The 22,134-nt window shown below is 46.3% G+C and overlaps 1 protein-coding gene across 2 annotated transcripts in view; it reads left to right on the top strand.

Annotated features, from left to right (window-relative positions):
• Nucleotides 1-2,364: 2,364 nt before the first annotated feature.
• The window catches only part of LAT2 (linker for activation of T cells family member 2), a 36,879-nt gene continuing 17,109 nt past the window's right edge, over nt 2,365-22,134 (top strand). Inside the window, exons 1-5 of one of the 2 annotated variants that reach the window (XM_073315095.1) lie at nt 2,365-2,459; nt 6,243-6,419; nt 13,893-14,049; nt 15,223-15,329; nt 18,395-18,434. In XM_073315095.1, the coding sequence (XP_073171196.1) occupies nt 6,272-6,419; nt 13,893-14,049; nt 15,223-15,329; nt 18,395-18,434 (452 nt within the window). In that variant the 5' untranslated portion in view covers nt 2,365-2,459; nt 6,243-6,271. The remainder of the gene's footprint in view (nt 2,460-6,242; nt 6,420-13,892; nt 14,050-15,222; nt 15,330-18,394; nt 18,435-22,134) is intronic. The other variant, XM_073315094.1, reaches the window with a different exon arrangement.

The raw sequence follows: 22,134 nt of genomic DNA, 5'->3' as shown, positions 1-22,134 counted from the left end.
GCAGTACTGGTCCCAGTGTTGTATATGATCATGGTGTAATCAATTGTCAGTGGGTCTAAACTAGTGGTCCCTGAACTTTTCAGGGTCACAACCCCTTTGCCCTGTCTGCACAGCTTGCGTGCCGCCCCCCCCTCCCCAAGAGTCAGGGCTGAGAGTGGGGCTGCAGCTCCAGCAGGGGGTCAGGGGCTGAGGCTGGGGGTCCTCTGTGCATCCCACAATTTGGAGAATTCTAGTCTAAACTGTAGACTATTAACAAAAAAGAAAAATTTCAATTTTACACACAGATATTTACATAAGCCCATATGTCTAAAGTGTTTGAGGGATACGTTGACTTTTATGCAGCCAGGTCCACTCACCTTCTGTTAACACTGCATTCTCAGCTGCAAGTTAAAACTTGTAATATTGGCTTCCCTGGTACTTTTGTTCTACTCCAAGCAAAACAATCTCCGTGGGCTTGAGGAGTTAGTTTTAAGCCCTGTTAAAGAAACATATGTGCTACTTGGAAACCCACAAGCTCTTACGTAAGACTTTAGGGTTGGTGTTTAATTTTGCTATCTTTGCCACATGTAGTAATGTCAAGTTGTTTCTACCTACTGGTTTTCAGCCAGGTTAGTGTCCAGAGTGGTATCTGAGACTGGATGACTTGTGCACACCTTGCTCCCAAGAGCTGCCTCTTTATTCTAAATTTAACCAAAATCAGTAAGTATTTCTATAAATTCCTGCAATAATATCTCTACTGTAACAAATGTGTAACTTGTATTGCTGTAAACAATCAAATAAAGCATTCTACCCTTGGTAGGGTTGTGTTCCAATTTAGAAATGATTGTCTTGACCATAAAAAGTGAACACTAGCATGAGAATACCCTTTGCCAGATTCATCCTGACATTAAGTGGTGTACAGTAGCCTTTGTAAGTATAAGGTGGAAGGTTAAAATTATGTGCCAGGATAAATTTTCATGTCAAATTGCTACTCAGCTCCTATAAAGGCCTGCTACAGTCTTTATTTTGTACTTAGGTCTTCTTTCCACTGGGTGGTAGCATAGCATACATCTTCAGCCACTTTCAGTTACAGCCACGGTAAGGTCAGACCTATAGCATTAAGGCAGTGAGAAGGGTGGACTGGGAAATGTTCTCTCTTCTTTAGCTGAGGCCTGTGCAGTTGTAACCTCTGTTCCAAGCTAATTGTGCTAGAGACTTTGATCTGTCATTCCTCTTTCTATATGGCATATTAGGGGTGTCGGCCAACCTTCCAAGGCAAGGTGGTTGCAAATTAAAATCCTTCACACTTGAATCATTTAGCTCTCCCACCCCATAGAGGGTGCATTTTCAATGGCCCAAATACAAGTTGGGTGCCTACGTCCGATGAGTGCCTCTAGAAGTCTCCCCACGTCAATAGTTTCTTAGAATACAGAGGTGATGTGAACTGGTACGTGGAGCACTGTGTACAAGGCAGCAGTGGCCCAAAGGAGCAACCTGTATAAACTTGCCTAGAAAAACCTGAAACGGATACGTTTTTAAAAGCGTAATGGAGTCTCAGCTGGCATCTGACGCTGGGTCTACGGTGTGAGGAGGGCTGTGCTTCCTAGCTCAAATAGACCTGACTTGCTCTAGCTTTCAGCGAGCTCGCCCACGACAACAAGAAGTGTTGCTGCGGTAGCATGAGGCCTGGCGAGCCGCAGCACAGGCTAGCCACCCTGAGAACAAACCCATCCGGATACCGTGGGTACACGCTTTGGGCTGCTAACCTGTGCCGCTGCTCGCCACCGACCCTTCTACTGGGGCTGGCTACCCACTTTTGACTTGAGAGGTAGCGTAAGTAGATCTGCTTGAGCTGGGAATCACACCCTCAGCTTCGAGTATAAACGTAGCTGAAGTAATTTATTGCCACAGGTGACAGCATGCGGCTAAATCACCCCTCCTTTGTACCCGTAACTCAAATCAGTGGGACTGTGAGTGTGTGAGAGAGAGAGAAGGGGGGGAAAAAAAAAACTAACTGGTCTTGCAGCTTCAAATATCACCAGAGAATAACCATTCACGAACTTCCTCTCAGGCAGGAAGAAGGCTGCCAGCCCTCCCCAAACCTTGTCTTGTATTACAAAGACTGGAGTATTCAGCTAGCTTCTCTCCTGCTTTGAGTGTGTGCTCTGTCCTGATGAGTAGGATATTTGAACAAGCCAAGGCCTCATCTTTCCTATTCCCTTATTGCAGCCAGGCTGTCATCTCATTTCCAGTTGCTTTTAAAGGCACCTGGGTTCTTCACAAGTCAAAGTCCAAATGGCTAGAAGTAGCTGAACACTAATGCTCAAATAAATTTTAGTCTCTAAGGTGCCACAAGTACTCCTTTTCTTTTTGCAGATACAGACTAACATGGCTGCTACTCTGAAACCTGAACACTAGAGGAGACAGCATCTTGGAACCTTCCAACTGTGCAAACTAGCCTCTTAGGTGCAGCTGTCATGGTTGGTAAATAGTCTGCTTTTATACCTGACCCTACTGTTGAAATAATTAAGTTAGTTAGAAATTAAGAAAATGGCTCAGTATTTAAAACTAAAAGCAGTGTAGCAAGGGAAAAGTCTACCTGTAGTACTGGGGGAAATGCATGCCACTTGAATCCAGCAAGTGTCTGTTTCACCACGGAACCTTCTGTTGTCATTTACTTCTGGGTAGTGTGGTTGTAAAACATTGGCATTCCATTGCAATGGCATTTCAAACCTATGCTATCCACCTGAAAATGGCCACACAAGCTGCAAACTAGTGGAAAAGGGGGATGCTGGTATAAAGAACACCTACATCATGACCACAGAAGGGTGTGCCAACTACCAAAAAGAAGAAGAAAAAAGTCATCTCTCCTTGTCACGTACAGTCATAATGTGAATGGAGCAACAAATGGAATTAAACACTTCTGCTTTTAATATTGAAGAAGACAGAAAACTAGCCATGATCTTCATTCTAATTATAGAACATATAGCTATTGGGTGACTACACTTGTAAAATAACTTCTTCACTTCTCTCCATTCAGTGTTTACCAGGCCTGTAATAATGGGGACTAGAAATAGGTTGTTTAAGATTAAATAGCAATGCACAGCTAATATTCTATATTTTTGAGAAAAATCGCTGGAAAACACCTAATAAACTGATCGATAGCTAAGTGCTCTGATTAAAATCCTTATTTTATTTTGGAAGAAAAATATCCAAAGTTCTAGCTGCCCTGCTATTACTCAAAACCACATCCAAAATTATGCACTAGGGTAAATAACCTCAGTTAGTATCTTAATGCCAACAGGCAGATCCACAGGGGTGCATAAGGGTCCCAGGGATCCCTGGGTTTGATAGTGAAGATTTCTGAAAGCCTATGTCACACTGATCATCATGACCTTTGCACAAGGTATATGTGGATTATATGTAAGGAGATCTGTAGATATATTGGAAATTATGTTTTTAAGGCCTTGTAGTTAAAGGCAGGTGACCTGTAGCATGCCTGGAGAGTCCTCCAGACAGAAGGTGAGATGCTTATATTCTTAGCTGATCATTGTGTATTGTGTGTCTTACACAGAAGTCTATTAGCTTAGTGAGTTAAATGAAGAGATGGTGACATTTCAGAAGAAATACGTAAACAGAGGAGGTACTCTGTTTTATAGAACAAGGGACTGGTCTAATATATCTAGGGGTGCAGAGAGACACCTGGGCATCCTTCTGGGAAGACAAGCTCCCGCCAGGCTTTGCCTTATGAAATAGGATAGCAGCCATCCTGGTTGAAAAATGCTGCAAGAAGGACTTTGGGTAAACAGTGCCTTATTAGACAAGAGGGGGCATCTTGTTAGTCAAGTTTAGGCACTAGAATGCATGTTGTGATTTGATTTTCTATGTAGCACTGTTTGCCAATGTTTGTTTGCTATCCTATAAATCTCTGTTCTTTTTAAATAAACGTATCCTTGCTTTCTCTGCAAACAAATCGAAGCATGGCATTAGGTGGAGCTGTGTTCAAAGGTGTAACTAAGCTGCGGTGATTGTTTCCTTGGGAACAGCGGGTCTGGTAATGCTGTGGGTATTTAGTGGACCGGGAGGTGGACTCTGCAGGGGGCCGCTGGGAGGACGCTGGAGTTGGAGTATGTCTGTCGCTAACGTGCATGAGGGATGGCAAAGCCCATGTGGGCTGAGGTGGGGGGGCTCGTGCTGCTTGTGGCTGGGAGAGTTGGAGCTGAGCCCCGGCAGGCACAGACAAGGCTCCCTCGTGCTAAGGACGGGTGGTAGTGAGGTGCCCCGGGTACCCTTGGGAAGGGTCACAGTACCATCCCCGTAATAGAACGCAGCATAATCAAATAATAAATAAGCAGACCGATGCTCCATTCCATGCCCTGCTCCTAGGGCGCTTTATCTACAAACATGCATACTGCTTCCAATGTAGCCTTCCACAAATCTGGATTTTGCATAGTAGCTATTTTGAAAGACATGGAAAAAAATTACTTTTCGTCCCAAGATCAGAGTTACATATAGACTTAAATATATTTGCACATGTACATACTGACAAAGTGGTAATGTTCTTAATGTTTTCTCTGAATGCTGTGTGTGCCTCAGTTTCCCCTATGCATTTCTTAAGTATCTAGGTGGTGTGATTGTTGCAGAGCCCTAGAGGACAGGTGTGATGCTGTCTGCATAGAGAATGGCCAACACCCTGTCTCCTGGCAACTGTTGGCCTGGGCCTCTCCCCTGCAAGGTGCAAACTGAAGGTGTTGGAGAACAAAGAGATCAGGTGGCCTCCTTGCCAGGGAAAGAGATAAAGGCCGGTGGAGGGAGTTTCAGTTTGGAGCTGGCTGGGAAGATGGGGTGGGGAGAAGGGGCAGAACCTGGGTCTGGGCTCCCCACCCCCCCCAAGATGGATCTGACTGAGGGGTCCTGTTTTCTGTACCTACAAGCTCTGTTTTAGACTGTGTTCCTGTTGTCCAATAAACCTTCTGTTTTACTGGCTGGCCGAGAGTCACGGTGAATTGCCGGAAGTGGGGGGTGCAGGGCCCTGACTCCCCCACACTCCATGACACATACACGTGTATTTGCTAATGTAGTTCTATTTTTTCTGATGTTAACCTGGCTAATGGCGTTCCTGACCCAAAACTGGGGAGCTGGTTCAATAAGGTATTGTGATAGAAAAATGCCACCTTCTGCTGAATGTGTGCACAAATCCCTGGAATGCATCCGATGAAGTGAGCTGTAGCTCACGAAAGCTTATGCTCAAATAAATTGGTTAGTCTCTAAGGTGGCACAAGTACTCCTTTTCTTTTTGCGAATACAGACTCACACGGCTGCTACTCTAAATCCCTGGTTGTTACAACAGATACTATGTGCCATTACTGTTCAATGTCAAGCTTAATAAACCCCTCCGTCTGCTGAAAAACATCCAGTAGGTGCGTAATTATTAAAGCACATATAATACAAACACAGCTGCATATTTGGGAGATACCGTACAGCAATGGAAGGTGCTTTACAACATGGTATATCCAGTGTGCATGGTTTTTGTGGGTTTTTATATTTATGCGCACACTTTGTTCCTGAAACACGAAAATCTGCTTTCTTGGAAAAGTTCTGAGCCACTAAGTAAATTCCCTGTCATAAGTCTATCCCCATTGCCATACCCATTCCCCATTAACCACTATCTTCAAAAAAACAAAAAACCCAGAACAATTCTTCAAGCATTGTAGAAAAGTTCAATGGAATAAACTATGACTGTGATCTAATTGCAGGCTTTCAATCTGGAAAGTGTGCTGAAGCTGGGAGGGAGGGATGTGGTAAAGGCACTAGAAGGCAACTTAGGTCTTGGGCAATTGTTCTGGGCCTCTGTATACCCATATGTAAAATGGGGATGACCGGTGGTTCTTTGAGGCAGGGACTGTCTCTTCCTATGTGTGTAAACAGCAGCCAGCAGGCTGGGGCCCTGAACTCAACTGGGGCTTCTAGATGCTATTTGTAATACGAATAATAACAATTGTAGTGAATTGTGTAGCTATTAATTCCTGGTACTGACTCGCTGACCGAGGAGTAATAATTTGCTGGCACTGATTTGTTTAGGAGCAAAAGACAATTTTTGCAGCACTATTTCAGTGTAGAAACAAGCTCTAGCAATAGGTGTATTTAGTGTGGTTTGTTTGAGTCTCTTCCCCCCACCGCCCAACAAAACCCAAAATGAACTGTTTGAGTGAGAGCCAGCTGAGATGAGTGTGTGTCAAAATGTGTGTTGATTTCTTTATCAGCCAAAGGGGGTTGTCCAGCACAGCAACGGATGTCGGGTTTAGTGATTCAGATGGTGACAGGAAACCAGAGACCTGCTTACAGTCCCCATGAGGAACCTGTTCCAGTATTGCTGGTTGCTTCCGTGAGGGGAGATAGAGAAGAATGGGGAAGCTGCAAAGAACTGGCTGATGCTACAGGTGAGATGGGTAGAGAAGGGGGTTTGGCTGGGAGTGGGTACGGCTTGCTCCAGAGTCCACTGCAGTCGGTGGGAGTCTTCCCATTGACTTCACTGAGCTTTGGATCGGCCCTAATTCAGCAATGATTTTGGGAGGGCATTTGGAGCTTTGGATTATCCGTGTCAAGAAGAACTGCATCTGGGCCACTGTCATTCTGTTGTGTGTCGCTCTATGTGGTGGGGGTTCAGGTGGAATGTACATAAATTAGCTGATGGGCCTCACCATGCAAAGAAGGTACCAAAATATATTTTCCCCTGCAGCATTTTACTCACACTAAGAGCCTGCTCCAAAGGCCATTAGACTCCTACCATAATGACAGGTTTCAGAGTAGCAGCCATGTTAGTCTGTATTCGCAAAAAGAAAAGGAGTACTTGTGGCACCTTAGAGACTAACCAATTTATTTGAGCATAAGCTTTGCATCCCATGAAGTGAGCTGTAGCTCACGAAAGCTTATGCTCAAATAAATTGGTTAGTCTCTAAGGTGCCACAAGTACTCCTTTTCTTTAGACTCCTACCGGCTCTTCCACTGCTTTTGAGTCAGACCGTAAAAGTGGTTTTACATCCCTTCCCTGTCTTCCTGCTGTTTGATCCTGGCTGTTTATTTTTATTATGCCCTTTATAATATAAAATCTGCAGTGAGCCCTAGGTTTTGCAGGATCCTGTGTATAAGTTATGTGCTAGGCTTATCTAGCTGTCCTCTCCAGCAATCGGGCCATAGCTTCCTGCGTACGACTGTTGACTTCAGGGCTCCAGCTGTCTGCCATGTTTCCCCCCCACAGAAGTCCAGCCCTATGAAAGCTCTGAGCTGTAATTACACTTACTGGGGTTTCCTCCTGTTTCATGGCTTGTGTGTGTTTGAATTTTCCTGCAATCGGATGCCTTGAAATATCTACCAGTTCTGGTTAGAAAAAAATAAAACCCTCTTCGTGCCAAGTCGTTCTTAAGATCAGGACCGGTGTAAAGTGTTCTTGAGATCTAGGTTCATTGAGCTATGCCCCAGGAGGTTAGCAAAATCTGGGATAATCAGAGAATTTTGTGACACATTCTCTGTCTCATAGAAGTTAATATGAGCGCATATATGGAATAAAATACTTCTATGTGCCATTCCGAACGCTGAGTCCCTCCCAGGAGCTGTGGTGAGGACTAACCATACAGCATGGCTTCAGTGTTGCCTGTGTCTTGACAAGTAATGGGTAGTTATCAGCTATTTTCTGATGTGAGTGCAATCTCCAATGCAGAAGGTGATAGACTTTTCCTTAGCATCTTCTGAGGCTGTCAACACACTTTACAAGATTCTAAGGAATTAACTAGTTGATAACTGGAGGCTCCTTGTCATTCTGTTTTATTTCACCTGCTGTCTGATTCCTTAACTCTTTCTATGCAGCTTCTACATTTGCTCTGTCCTTTGCTATGTCAATTTATTCTTGCTTGAACCATTCCACGACTCTGACATCCACAATATGTATTTGACATACAATGCTGGGTTCCTTTTGTGGGAAATTGTTCTAATTCTTTGAAACCACTTTGCAAACACTTGCTACCAGTGCCGTGCTTACTCTCGTCAACTTCACTGGGGTTAAACGACAGCAAACGCTCCTCAACAATCAGTTGCTTTCAGGATCAGGCCCTTTAGCCCTGATCCTTCAATGGGATCTAAGTGGGCAGAGGATGGTTCCCCATTGACTTTCGTGGGGCATTGTGATGGTGACAGGATTCACCTGCGCATTGCAGGATTGTGGCCTTGACATTGTAAATCTGAGATGAAGAGCCATTGTCTCCTCTTTATTTTGCCTAGCTCTGAATTTAATCCTGATGCTCAAAACATAAGATTAACAGATTGTAAAACTACAAGGGATCATTGTGATAATCTAGTTTGACCTCCTGTATTACACAGGCCCTAGGACTTCCTTGATTAATTCCTGCTTGTACTAGAGCATATTTTTTAGAAAAACCATCCCATCTTGATTTTAAAATTTCCGGTGATAGAGAATTCTTCACAACCCTCGGTAAATTGCTACAGTGAATAATTACCTCACTGTTACAAAGTTGCCCCTTTTTTCCTTTTTGTCTATCTTCACCTTTAAGCCATTGGATCTTGTTTATACTTACACCTTTGACTGCTAGATTGGGGACACAAAGCGTCATATGAATTCAGGCAGGGGGTTTTCCTGTATATTTCTACAAAGTTTACAATTTCAGGGCTTTTGTGCAAAATAAACTTTGCAGGATGAGCTAAGGTGTGTGGAGAGCTTTGAAAAGATAAAGGGCCACAAAAGCATTAACCTGTTGTGTTTCACCTGAATTGGTTACGTATCGGCATATAGATGGAGAGAGACAATGACGGTGGGCATATTGAACATACATCCAAATGGCGTGCAATGTCAGGAGCAGGTTATTTATTTCTTTGTACCCTTTGACATACGTGTAGATTCAGGCAGCTCTTTTTCCAAGAGGAGGTAGCATGGGTGGATTGGGAGGGTGGGGAGTGGTTGCCTACTTAAAAACACAAAACAAAACAGCAAATCACATGATTGTCATGCAATCCGTCAGAATCCGTTAGGTAAAAATCTGTGTGAAAGTAATAATGTACCAGTTCAAATGTTTATAGAATCATAAAAATGGAGGGTTGGAAGGGACTATTTATCTGTATTGTTCCATCTACAGCTAACATGTATCTATTCCTCTCTTGGCACAAAATACTTGGGTCTACTTGAACATCTGTCCAGGGCTATCTGGAAAACACGTGAGCAAAATGCAGCTCTAGTTTAAGTGGCTGCAACTCCTTTGGTTTCCATTTGGGAACTGTGAGCTGAATTTAGTCTGTTTTCCTTGACAGTGTTGCTATTTGTGTCACAGTAATGCCCAGAGGCGTCAGTCGGGATTGGGGCCCCCTTGTGTCGGGTGCTGCACAAATACACAGTAAGGCCTTATCTTTGCTGCTGAGACTTTCCCTAAAGCTCAAACTGATTTTAGAAGTGGTGTGGACGAAGTTCTGGCAGGCAGATCGCTTTCTGTAACTGGTTTGAAGGCTTAACTACAAACCGGTTATAAACACAGTTGCTGGAGCCTGGCCTATCCTAGGGCTTTGATAGTTTTTAAAATCGGTTAGAATTTTTGGGGAAATAGCTAGTATAGATGAGGGAAAAAGGGAAGGGTCTTTCTCTGGAACTATTAGAAGCTACTGAGTTGGCGTGAGTACTGCCTCTGTTTAGCAAGGATTTGTCTATGCTACAGGCTTCTGCCAGCATAGCTCTGTCAGTCAGGGGTGTGATCGCCGACCCACAGAGTGGTGCTGGCAGAAGTCTCCGGCATGGACAGTTACACCAGCAAACCAGTGCTTTTACCAGTGCCGTGTATTTCTGTCGGGGCGGGGTGATTTTACTATATCAGTACAAAGAGCGGTTCTCCTGGCATAGCTGCATCCACACCAGGAGCGCTTTGCCGTGGTAGTATACCCGAACTCCTGCACCAATAAAGTATTCCTCTTGTTACACGTAGGCTTAGTATGCGTGCTTTAATTCCTGGAGTGACGCTTTTCAATCAGCCAACCATTTGATTTTTTTACTCCAGCAAATCACCAAACCATCTTGATTCTTCACATTTTATTTACAAGCAGGGCGGGTTATACAAGTGGCTTTCATAACCATAATCTAAAATGGTGGTGTGGGGGGCGGAGAGGTTGTGGGGGGGGGGGATGACCTTCTACTTACACCAGCCTCTCAGACAGAAGCATGTGTTTTATAGATGAGGTTTATGAACTCCCTCGGTGACCAATTTCAGCCCTTCTCTTGCAATCAGGACAAATATGGTGCCTTCACAGAGCCCTGCTGGCTTCGCTACAATGATTTCTAGGGTTGCCAGTTTTAGTTGGATGTATTCCTGGAGTTTTCCTCACATGACACAATCTTTAATTAAAGATTAATCTTTAGTTGCTGGAGACTCCAGGACAATCCTGGAGGGTTGGCAATGCTAATGATTTTACGGGGACCTAACTGTAGGATCAGGTTGTAATGTCCAACCACTGAAACGCCTTTAACCATAGCAGCCCAGATCACAGGACCTAGCTAGTAGAGACTGAAGGACACTTGAAAACTTCCCTATTTCATCTCCATTAAAATGAGCAAACAGAGAAGGAGGACTTGTGGCACCTTAGAGACGAACCAATTTATTTGAGCATCAGCTTTCATGAGCCACAGCTCACTCCATCGGATGCAAGAGCTGTAGCTCACGAAAGCTCATGCTCAAATAAATTGGTTCGTCTCTAAGGTGCCTCCTTCTCTTTTTGCGAATACAGGCTAACACAGCTGCTACTCTGAAACCTGTCATTAAAATGTGCATCTCTGTTTATGCAGAATACCCCTGTATTTGAAAAAAGAGAGTTCCCGCACTGCTGTAGTTGAGCGCCCTGCTCCGAAACGTACGCTTAATCCTCACAGGGGTGATATGGAATGGAAACTACTAGTAGTCTATCCACCGTACTACTTGCTGTTCTGAGTGGAATAATCATTTGCGGTCAGACGTTCTTCCAGGAACTATCATGCAGTGTGCGATTCACAGGCGGTTGCTTGCTCTTCTTCAGCCTCTTACAATGTTTAAATCTAAGCATTAGAACAGTGACTATTAATGGTTCCAGCTACCTAACACTTACAGAGGTCTCCGTGTTCGTGTGGGGACATGACAGATCAAGGAGAAGCTTGAGAAACTTTAAAATGGACCAAGCCTGCAGCGCTCTCTCTGAATGTTACCCCTAGGGAAGGAGCTGAGCTGCCCCAAACTGTAGGGAATCATGTTTTCTATCCGCAGTCGAATTTTGCAAATGGCCCTCATCTTCTAAACTCTCCCACTCCAAAACCCTCTGTACTCTGAAATCCCCTGAACTGTGGTATGTTGAAAACCCAGACAAACACGTGGCTGCTTGAGCATGTTGATCCTCCCTGCCCGTTTCCCAAAGACAGCCGGAGAAGGAAGAGTTCAGCCTTTCAAAAAGACATCCCGCCGGTTTATTTTCCTCAAACGCTGAGCAAATGTTACCGGCCTCGCCCTGCCGGGTCGTAAATCCTTTTGTCAACTTCTTCCATTAGATCTTTCAAGAGAGAGAGGCTTGTGTGTTTCAGCATCTCTGCACTCTGGGGCTAACGCGCTACAGACAAACGGACAGTCATTGTACACCTCACGATCACATTCCCAGCAGCTCTCGTGATGTCTGCTTGACCTGGAGATTCCAAGAGTCAGACTGTGCTTCCATCCTTGCATAGTCATGAACCTGGTCATACTGCAGGCATCCAGTGGGCTTTTATAATGCATTTATCTGGGCCGGGGACTTTTTTTTTCTGATGTGGGGTGTTTCGTTAGTTTTTAAGCCAGTTCCACCCCTATTTCAGGAGTGCAAATTGCCTCTATCTGGGCTTGGATTGAATTATAATGCAATGTAGCATCGCCGGGCTCTTGGGGCTCGGCTTTCCAGGAGAATTTTATGTCCACAAACAATTTCTGACACTGCAGAAATGGGAAATTTCAGGGATTTGGGGAGGGTGTCTTGTAAGAAAAAGCTGTTCTCAACATTTTGTTGTGGTGGAATCATTGAGTTGTGACAGCAATAGCCTGTCTGGGGATCAATTTTGCCACCTTGTAACCTTGCTAAATACCAAAATACCTTTAGACCAAGGGCTTGATCCTGCACCACTTGATGCCAACGGGAGGTTCCCCCCCCCATTTGAATCAGTAGGACCAGGACCTAAAAGTTTCATTGTACTCTGGAGGCTTCATTGATAATCACATCTTGTGCTTCTATAGTACCGGGCATCCTGAAGCACTTCACAGGCTATGTACCTGTAGAGCCAGAGCAATGCAGCCACCTCTGGGGTGGCCAATGGCAATCTGTACAACAGAGAGAGGAATAAGCTAAAAATTACATGGATGCACACAGAAATGAAAGGAATTGAATACAATGAAGATGGGGCGGCTGTGGCCAGGGGTATAAAGAAGGGGGAGTCCTCAGGGCTTTGGCAGAGTGCAGCTGATTGCTCACAGTAACTGTTTCCTCACTAGGTCTGTTTCCTGCACAAACCTCAACAAGAGACACTGGGCTATGGCTACCCGTGGAAAAAGACGATATACTGCGAGGACAACAGTGTTCTCACAGGCTTTGTGGCGGGAGCACTCTCCTCCTGCAGTTCTTCTTACAGCTAGCTCGTGCAGTTACTGATTTAAAATCCTGTTCCTGAGACACCCCAACCCCAACTCCTTCCTGGGAGGGGGGGGGGGGCAAAACCTGGCATAGCCGAAGGACAGTCACAGCCCTTTAAGCCTAAATAGCTCCCTGCCCGCTGCAGGGAGCAGAGATTTTAACCGGCCCACGTAGAACCTTTATTTAAAAAAAATTAAAACTCTACCATATTTGCCTGAATGGCTGCAGTCTGTAACATGGAATACTTTGGACCACGCATGGAGAAAACCGAGGGACTTATTTTTCTCTGTCTCTGAGTGCATATAGATAAATACAGAATGTGAGAACAGTATTCAAATGCAGCATCAGACTAATGGTCTAATTAGTCCAGGATCCTTTCTGGCCAATGCCATTGAGCTACTCATGTACATAAGAGTAAGCGAGTGTTTAAGTTCTTTGCTGACGAGTGGCCCGAGTGCTTAGCACCTCCCAGTTCTAAGCTTGAGCTATGATTAAGAAACAAGAAGTTTCTTCCTAAGCATGGGGAGCTAATGATTTCCTTATGCCCTGAAGAATGAGGGTTTATATCCCTGACTTGGTTTTTACCCTAACTTTGGGTATTGGTTAGGAGAACTACCAGAAAGTCACCAGCTCTAGCCATGACTTGCAGTCCCAGGAGAAAATCTCATCTCTCTCTCTCACCAACAGAAGTTGGTTCAATAAAAGATATTACCTCACCCACTTTGTCAATCCTAGGAAAAGAGATTGCAGGAAGCTATCCTCCATTGTGCGTATGTGTGCATAGGACAGAGATGTATTAAAAGCAAGGGCCTGTCCATACCCCGGCCTTCTAGAAGGCAGCTATGGCGGGAATGGTTTCCACACACTGCGGACATAGAATCGTTTCAGTACTCATGCAAATGTCACAACATTCTCTATGAAGGCGGAAAGAACTGAGAAGGTGGAGAGAGGGATGTGGAAACTGTCAGTGAAAGATGACTTTGTAGTGAATTGAGGGAGCTTTAATGCAATCCTAGATGAGCAGAGATGATTCAAGTGGTTCCAGATTGATATGGATTAATATTGTCATCTGTAATGACATGCTGGTCTTAAAGTCATTGTGTGCATGCTTGGAAAGTTGGATGACTTTGCCAGGACCTGTGTGCTGAATGCAGACTGTCTGCCGATAAACTCTGCTCTAATGGGGAGAGGTTACTAGTCATCCTTACAGACCTGCTGCAGCTCCTGCTGTTCTTTCTGACATCTAGGTGCTGCTGGCAGAGAGAAAGCACCATTGTCTCCAGGTGATCATCAGCCTGAAGTACTGGATGGTGCTTTCCTTAACTTCACCCAAGGCCTAGTTCCCGTGGGTTCCCATGAAAGCGTGGATGGCCCAGTGGTAGAAGTGCTAGCTTCTGGAGTCAGGTGACTTGGCCTCAATTCCTTCTTTGCTACAGCCTCCCTGTCTGATGTTAGGCCATTCAGTTAATCTTTCTGTGCCTCAGTTCCCCATCTGTACAGCGGGGATAGTAGCACTGCCCTGCCCCACGGGGGGGTTGTGAGGATACGTTAAAGATTGTGAAGTGCTTGGATGCTGTGGTAATGGGGCCATCTTGGGTGCATTTTTTCCAACCTTTACCTATGCAAAGTGGCTGGTGAAGGATACCAGTGGTGAGAGTGGAGAGCTCTGATTTGGTAGCATTTTACGCCCACTTCACAGAGGTCAAGGCAGGGGAGAATCAGACCTTCTGTTTTCTCTAGTCTAGGGTAATGATATGTAGTACTTCACATTTTTAAGGTTGAAATCCAGGCAGAATAGTGAGAAATATTTGTTGTTGTCAAGGCACTCAGTTAAGGGGGCGGAGGAGCCGTGGAGGCCCCATGGTTTGAGCCATTTAAATGCAGAAAAAATATTGGAGAATATCGTGCAGAGAACAATCTTGCATTAACAGGGGGAAAGATTGGATGGCCTAATGTGTAGGTCTTTCCCACCTCTGAGGGTCTGTCATGCTAGAAAATACTACCTGCCTTTCCATCGCCATCTCTCCTAGATGGTTTTTATTTAATAAAATTATGGGAGGGGGGGCAGTGTGGCTTAGTGGATTGGGAGTTGCCTTGGGAGTCAGGAAACCCAGATTATCTTCCTGGCTCTGCCACTGACCTCTCATGGGTGATCTTGGTCAAGTCACTTTCCCTCCCTGTGCCTCAGTTTCCCCATCTATAAAATGGGGATGATGATTATTTTGAATTACTTGAGATAGCACCCACTGTGCTAGATGCTTTCCAAATACTTAAGGAGAGTCCCTGCTCTGAGGACCTCACAATCTAACCACAAAGATTAGGGAAAGGGGAATAAGAAAAAGCAACTTCTACACAACTTAATGATGATACTTTGATCCCCTTTGAAAAGCACTTTTGGCTCTGTGGGTGAAGGGAGGGAAGTATTTGGCTCTTGTGTGAAAGACTTGTTGAGCAGGCATGAAATAGGTCTTGTTTGTGCTTAAACCCTCCCAGCCACAGACGTGCATGTGGCTGACACAGCTGTAACGCGCTGACAGGTTCAGTTAATGTTTTTCTCTTCTGCTGCATGTGTTTCAGGCTGGACCTCAGCGGAGCAATGAGCCCAGTGGAGCTGCTCTGGGCTGCGGCCTCACTGATGCTGCTGGGGGCTCTTGTGAGCATGTGCATGAAGTGTCAGCATTCTGGTAGGACTTTCTCCCACAGCCTTGAATTTGGGGCACCTTCAGCATGAGGAAATCCTGCATTGCTCAGTCTGCTTGCCTATGCCAGACAGCTACATATCTCCCTGCAGTCCTAGTGTGGGCTGGGCATGGTGCCTGTTCTCCTACTCAGGAGTTAACTATCACGGGTGGCTTGCCTGAGCATGAAGGTTTTGCTGCCATTCAGTATTGCAGAGATGACCCCCCCAAGTCAAGCTGAGCCTGATGTCCCAAAACAGGTGCCTGAGCCCGCGTTTCTCTTCTGGGCATGTGCGGGAAGGCTAGATCTAGGCGTTACTTGTCTGCCACCCGCACTCGGTGCAGCGTGAGCTCCTGCTGCCCATTCTCCTCTGATACACAAAGTCCTTCAGGGAGTCACTTGCCCCGACCCCACCGTGTGCATAGCGAGTATTGCTTTTCGCATGCAACTCCTGTTACTGAAATGGGGGGTGGCGGGAAGCTGGTGCTCGCAGGCGGTTCCTACCTGTGCGGCTTGCACCCTTCTTTCCCCTTCACCCAGTGCAATCCCCTGCACAGAGCTAGGGCTCTGTAAAGCTGGAATGGGGTAGGGAGGAAGACGGATGGTGGGGATCTGCGTGGACCCCTCCAGATTCTAACCCCTGCCATTCATAACCAGGGAAAGTTAATACAGCCTGCATGAGGGCTTGCGACTTTTACTCATCCATGCTGTGGAAGCTTTCAGGGGTGGTTCTAGGGGCAGTCCCTGGTAGCACAGCCCCTTCAGGAGTTGTGCTGTCTAGGGGCCAGTGGGAATGGAGGCAAGGAACCATTGATCAGGAGTTTGTAATCCCTGGCTTCTTACACAGGGAGAGACACAGCAGGAGGGCCCTGGGGTTCTTTCTCCACCCCAGTCAGTGCAGCTGATTGCAGGATGTAGAAGGAAAAGCTTCATAGCCTTGGGGATGGGGGAGAAATCCAAAAGCACTTGGCTGTGGCTGTTCACTAGGAAAGCAAGACGCTCAAGAAGTCTTATTTTGAAATTGAGATGTTCTGTGTGTGGATGGGACCCCCGATGACAGGCTCACAGTCCTGCAGTAAATCAAGGGAGCCTTGCAAAGCATACTTGCCCTGCTCTGCCGCTGAGTGGGCATTATGCAAACGAATGCAACCACAGCAGCAGTACGGCCCAATAGTCACAAGCAGCCAGGCTGCTGGACCTGACTCTGTCTCTGTTCTCCTCCAGCAAAGGATCCACATCAGGCAGAGCACTGACTGGCTGGCATTTCGTTGGTGGTGGTTGGTCAGTGGGGATGAGCTCAGCAGTACAGTTTACACTGAGATTAAAACTTTCCCTTCCTAGCCAACTCTCCCTCTGGCAGGGGCTGTGGACTCGATGACCTAGTAGAGCTTTGCCATCTTTGACCTTTACAACTCTGTGATTCATTCATCATCGGCCTTCTAATGTCGGGAGATACCACGCATCTCCGACCTGGCCCAGAGCCCTCGCATTCAGTATCACATCTCCCACCTGAATCTCTGTTCTGCCGCTTCCTCTCTCAGTTCAGCACCTGTGTGCAAAGGGGCAAATCTATCTCCGAGTCAATGGATGCGTTTCATCCATTGTCTTGCGGTGGTGTGGAGCCATAAAGGATCTCCCCAGGCTGGTTTGACTCAGAGATGTGGGTAATTAACTAGCCACACTGCTTAGTGCCAGAGTGGGCTCCTGCTACAGGGTAATCATGGGTGGGTTTTGGCAGTGCTTTGGGTGGGTTTTGCAGCAGTTTAATGAAGTTGCACTGATTTGGCCCAGGGGGTCATTCCAAAAGGTCGTTGACAGGAGGTCCTCCATGCTAAGCATGGTGCCAGTGGTTTCAAAGCAAAGTTGGGCATTACTGATCTTTCTTCTGCTACTGGCAGCCACCTGTCTGGCCATTGTGATCATTTAGGACAATGGGATATGGGGACCCTCACCTCCCACCTGAAGGTCAGAGCTTGTATACCTACCTGTTGTCAGAGATGAAATGAGATGAAATGACTCCTTAAAGGAAACCATGGGTCAAATACCTCCTTCGTGGAATTCCACTCAGTTCACTGGATTTGTACAAAGGATGAGTTTGACCCCATGCTCTCTCTCTCGAGAGAGAGAGCGAGCGAGCGAGAACCCCAAAGCAGCAGTGGTACTAAACTTGGAGAAGTGGCCCTTGCCCAGCTTACGGCTGATCCTGTGAGAGGAAGGATGGTCTGCTGGTCAGGGAGATAGCCTAGGGTTTGCTTTCCTGCTGTTGCACAGACTTCCTGTGTGACCTTGGGCATGGCACTTAAGGACGGATTGTTAACATTATTTACATGCTTAAAGATGCAGAGAGGTGCCTAGTGGGATTTTCAAAAGCACCTAACTCCCATTGGTTTCAAGGGGAGTTAAGTGTCAAAGTGCTTTTGAAAATTCCACTGAGGGCCTAAGTTACTTTCAAAATCTGGTCCTTAGTCTCTAGGCCTCAGTTCACCATCTGTGAAATGGGGATAATAGCACTGCCCGATCTACAGGAGTGTTGGGGGGACAGTAAAGGAAAGGTTCTGAGGTGCTCAGACCCTACAGTAATGAGGGCCAGCAGCGTACCTAAGAAGTGAGGTGTTCAGCATCTGCTGCAAGATGCTGAGTACCCTCACCTCTTATGCAAGTCATGGGGAATGGAGGCTGCTCAGCATCACAAAGGAGCAGACCCTTGGAGAATGCCACTGACAGTAATGCTCTAAGGCTTACTACTGAGTGGCTTGTGGGGCACAGACTTGCATGGCTGGGCTAAACTGCGTTCCATGCTGTTGGACCAGGGATTAATTTGACTGATCCTGGTTCCAATCCTCCAGATGTTGTTAAAACATCTCTCAGTTGGCCAAGGAGACATCCGCTTTAGTCCAGCACCCTTTCCTGGTCTTGGCTGCAGGTTTGATGGAGGCACTGGTTGAAATCCTTTCAGAATTGCTGTTCTCCACTTCCTCTTTGTGTCTAAATTCCTGTTAGCTCATCTTAAGTTTTTTGTCCTCTTTCGGCACTTGAATTCCTGTCACTGATTTTGATGATCTTCTTCCAGCTACTAAACGGGAAAAGAAGCTGTGCAAGCAGAGGAAACTGTAAGTTACCCTTCACATTCACATTTTTTTCCCAAGAGGTCCTCGTAGGGAAAAAATGGATCCCAGCTGCTGTGTGGGCTCTGTGGAGCTCTATGCATCCCAGTTCTGACATGTTAGAAATCTGGAGGTGAAAAATAGCTGCCTCGGAGCAATAATGATTGTCCACAATCCCATAGTGGCCAAGAACATAGAATGGCTCAGAGACACAGGAAAGCTGCCTAGTGCCCTTAGAAAGAATAACATGAAATTAAACGACAAGCTGTGAGCTTGGGCCTGAACGATGTACCGATTGGCTTTAATAAGAGTTTTAGATGAGAAAGGGTAGAGGAGCAAATTAGTGCACTGCAAAATGGTGCCACCACATTGATCTATTCTAGGATTAAGGTAGATTCACAACTTCATTAGGTACAAAAACCGGTATTTAAACAATAACATGTGCTAGCTAATAAGATCATATGCTAGCATTGAACTACCAAACCTACAACGTCAGCTAAGTAAGGAAACATGAGTTCTCTCACACACACTCTTGTTTCCTTCAATAACAGACAAACCACAAGTAAGAAGATTAGAGAAAAAAGAAAAATCATGGCTTTTAACCTCTTCCTGCCTTTGGCAGCATAGCTAACCTGCTGCAGAGGGCTCTGGAAGGGCCCAAGGGTGGGCCATATTGTGTGCTGCCACCCTGCTGCTCATTTTCAAGATGACAGTGTGACAGGCTTTTGGTGTGATGTTTGGCAATTGATGGAAGAGCAACCGCAGGGCTCTATCCCTCTGAATCCTGTCTGGGGTTAGAGAGATGTCCTGGCTTGCTGAAATTAAACCAAGAGCCTGGATGTATTCCTGGTCCAGTGAAGTCAGTAGCAAAACAACCACTGACTTGAGAGGGGTCAAGATTTCACATTCCATTTCTATAGCTGGTTTTTGGTTGTTGCTTTTTTTGCAACCCCCGTGACACACCCACACAGTCACAAGGAATCTAAACAGGGACTTTGATTGAAAGCACCCCTGATAGCCGCCAAACTGCCAGCTATAGGAAGAGGACTGATCGGAATGAATAGATTCTGTGTTAGATTAATAGCTATGCTACTGGAAGAAAGAGGGAGAGATTTTCGCAGGCACAAAGGGGAGTTGAGTGCCCAGCGCCCATTGAAAGTCAGAGTTGAAGACCAGAAGGGACCATCACGTCATCTAATCTGAGCTCCTGCCTAACACCCGCTAGCATCCGCTCACCAAACCCAACAACTGAAATGAGACTGAAGTGTTACAGCCCACAGGAGACTTAACCATTATGTGTCACAGGGGAGAACAGGAGGGGCATCAGTGCCTGAGGCCCCCACGATGGCAGGGAAATGATTAAGTGAGGTATACCCAGATTATCCTGGCAAGTGACCCCCACCCATTCTCAGCCGAGGAAGGTCAAAACTCCCAAGGTCAGTGGCAATCTGATGTGAGGGAAAATCCTTCCCAGCCCCACGTAGGGCCATCAGCTAGACCAAGGGTAGGCAACTTATGGTACGCGTGCCAAAGGCGGCATCCAAGCTGATTTTCAGTGGCATTCACACTGCCCGGGTGCTGGCCGCTGGTCCGGGGGACTCTGCATTTTAATTTAATTTTAAATGAAGCTTCTTAAACATTTTTAAAACCTTATTTACTTTACATACAACAATAGTTTAGTTATATATTATACATTTATAGAAAGAGACCTTCTAAAAACGTTAAAATGTAAGACTGGCACGCGAAACCTTAAATTAGAGTGAATAAATGAAGACTCGGCACACCACTTCTGAAAGGTTGCCGACCCCTTAGCTAGATCCTGCACATGTGAGCAAGAACCAGCCAGCCAAGCACCTGAGAGGATGCTTGGCACCACCTCAGAGTCCTGTCCCTTCATGTCCAACATCCCATCTCCAGCTGTGACCAGCCCTGATGCTTCAGAGGAAGGAGACCAACCCAATCCCAAAGACATTGGGTTGGGCTGGGGAAGTAAATGGGAGCTGAGTGCTCAAATCCCATTAGTGCTTTGAAAACCTCCCCCAGTGTATGTACCCACAGTAACAGATAATCTTTAGTGTTACCGCTCTGCTGTGTTCCCTTCCCTTTGGTATGTCACCTTCTTTTTTAAAATATTACCACAGCAAAATGCATGGTCAACAGCTCTCTTTTACCTTATTTAAAAAAAAAAAAAGTGAAAAACATGATGCTTGTCTTCCGAAAAGACCGAATAAACCAGGGGTGGGCAAACTACGGCCCAGGGGCCACATCCAGCCCTCCAGGCATTTTAATCCAGCCCTCGAGTTCTTGCCGGGAAGTAGGGTCTGGGGCTTGTCCTGCTCTGGCGCTCCAGCCGGGAGCAGGGTCAGGGTCTTGCCCCACTCCACATGGCTCCTGGAAGCAGCGGCATGTCTAGGAGCAGCCAGGGGCCTCCGCACGCTGCCCCCGCAGCTCCCATTGGCTGTGGACCACAGTCAACGGGAGCTGCAGGAGCAGTGCCTGCGGACAGGGCAGCTCACAGAGATGCCTGGCCGCACCTCTGCATAGGAGCAGATGGGGGGACATGCTGCTGTTTCTAGGAGCTGCTTGAGGTAAGCGCTGCCCAGAGCCTGCACCCCTGAGCCTCTCCTGTGCCCCACCCCCAGCCCCAGCCCTGATCCCTCTCCTGCCCTCTGAACCCCTTATGCCCAGTCCCACCACAGACACCAGTCCGTACCCCCAGCCAGAGCCCTCCTGCACCCCAACCCCCAATTTCATGAGCATTCATGGCCCGCCATACAATTTCCATACCCAGATGTGGCCCTTGGGCCAAAAAGTTTGCCCACCCCTGGAACAGACCCAAGGTATGCGAGAGGTTAAACTTTCCTTCTGGGCTTTGTGGACCTGTCTCTAGAACCTTTTGAATTCTATTGCAAGTCTGCACGTACTTTATGTCAAAATGCTTCCATGATGGGATGGAAAGAGTCAAAATCATAATTGTTTTCTGGACCAGGATTATCTCTTCATCACACCTGGCTTTGCCCCCATCCTTGGGTTCCCTCCCCAGCTCCTATTGTGTGTTCAAGGGTCATTGGCAATGCTCCCATTGACGTCAAAGGTCACAAGATCAGATCCATAAAGAGGCTGAAAATAGAGCTGGGTGAAATTTTTTTGACTCCTAGTTTGTTTGCTGAAAATGAAGTTTTGGTTGACCCGAAAGTGTTCATGAATGTGACATGATGTCACCAAAAATTTTGGCCAAAAAATATGTTTGGGACTTAGGCTCCATTCATAACACAGCCAGAGGAGAGGAGGAGGAGGAGGCGAAGATGATGGTGGTGCCTCCCTAATACCTATCGTTCTTTGGCTAAGACACTCACTGGGGAGTGCTCTATCATTGGACCATATGGTATTCTGGGTCGGGTCTTTCTCAGTCTCTCCTGTTGCAGCTGTTCCACTTCGTATAAAATACTTGACTAGTCACTGGGCCAGAGAGAGAGTGAGAATGGTTTTTCAGTTCATTGGGCTATAGAGTCAGTTATTTGCCCAGCTCTAGCTGTAAATCAAACAACTTGTCTGCCCCCCTCAGAGAAATATTCACATTTAAAGTGATCAGGGAAGCCCCTTTCTTTGGATTTCAGTGGCAAAAGCCTTCGTGCTGATGTGCTGTGAAATATAAGCCTCCTCTTTCCTTAGCTTCCACTTTCATACCCTTAGTGGCTTCTGCCAC

Source organism: Lepidochelys kempii, chromosome 17 (assembly GCF_965140265.1).
Source record: "Lepidochelys kempii isolate rLepKem1 chromosome 17, rLepKem1.hap2, whole genome shotgun sequence".
NCBI lineage: Eukaryota > Metazoa > Chordata > Testudines > Cheloniidae > Lepidochelys > Lepidochelys kempii.
Note: the sequence above shows the minus strand (reverse complement) of the source record. Positions and strands in the feature narration are given on the sequence as shown.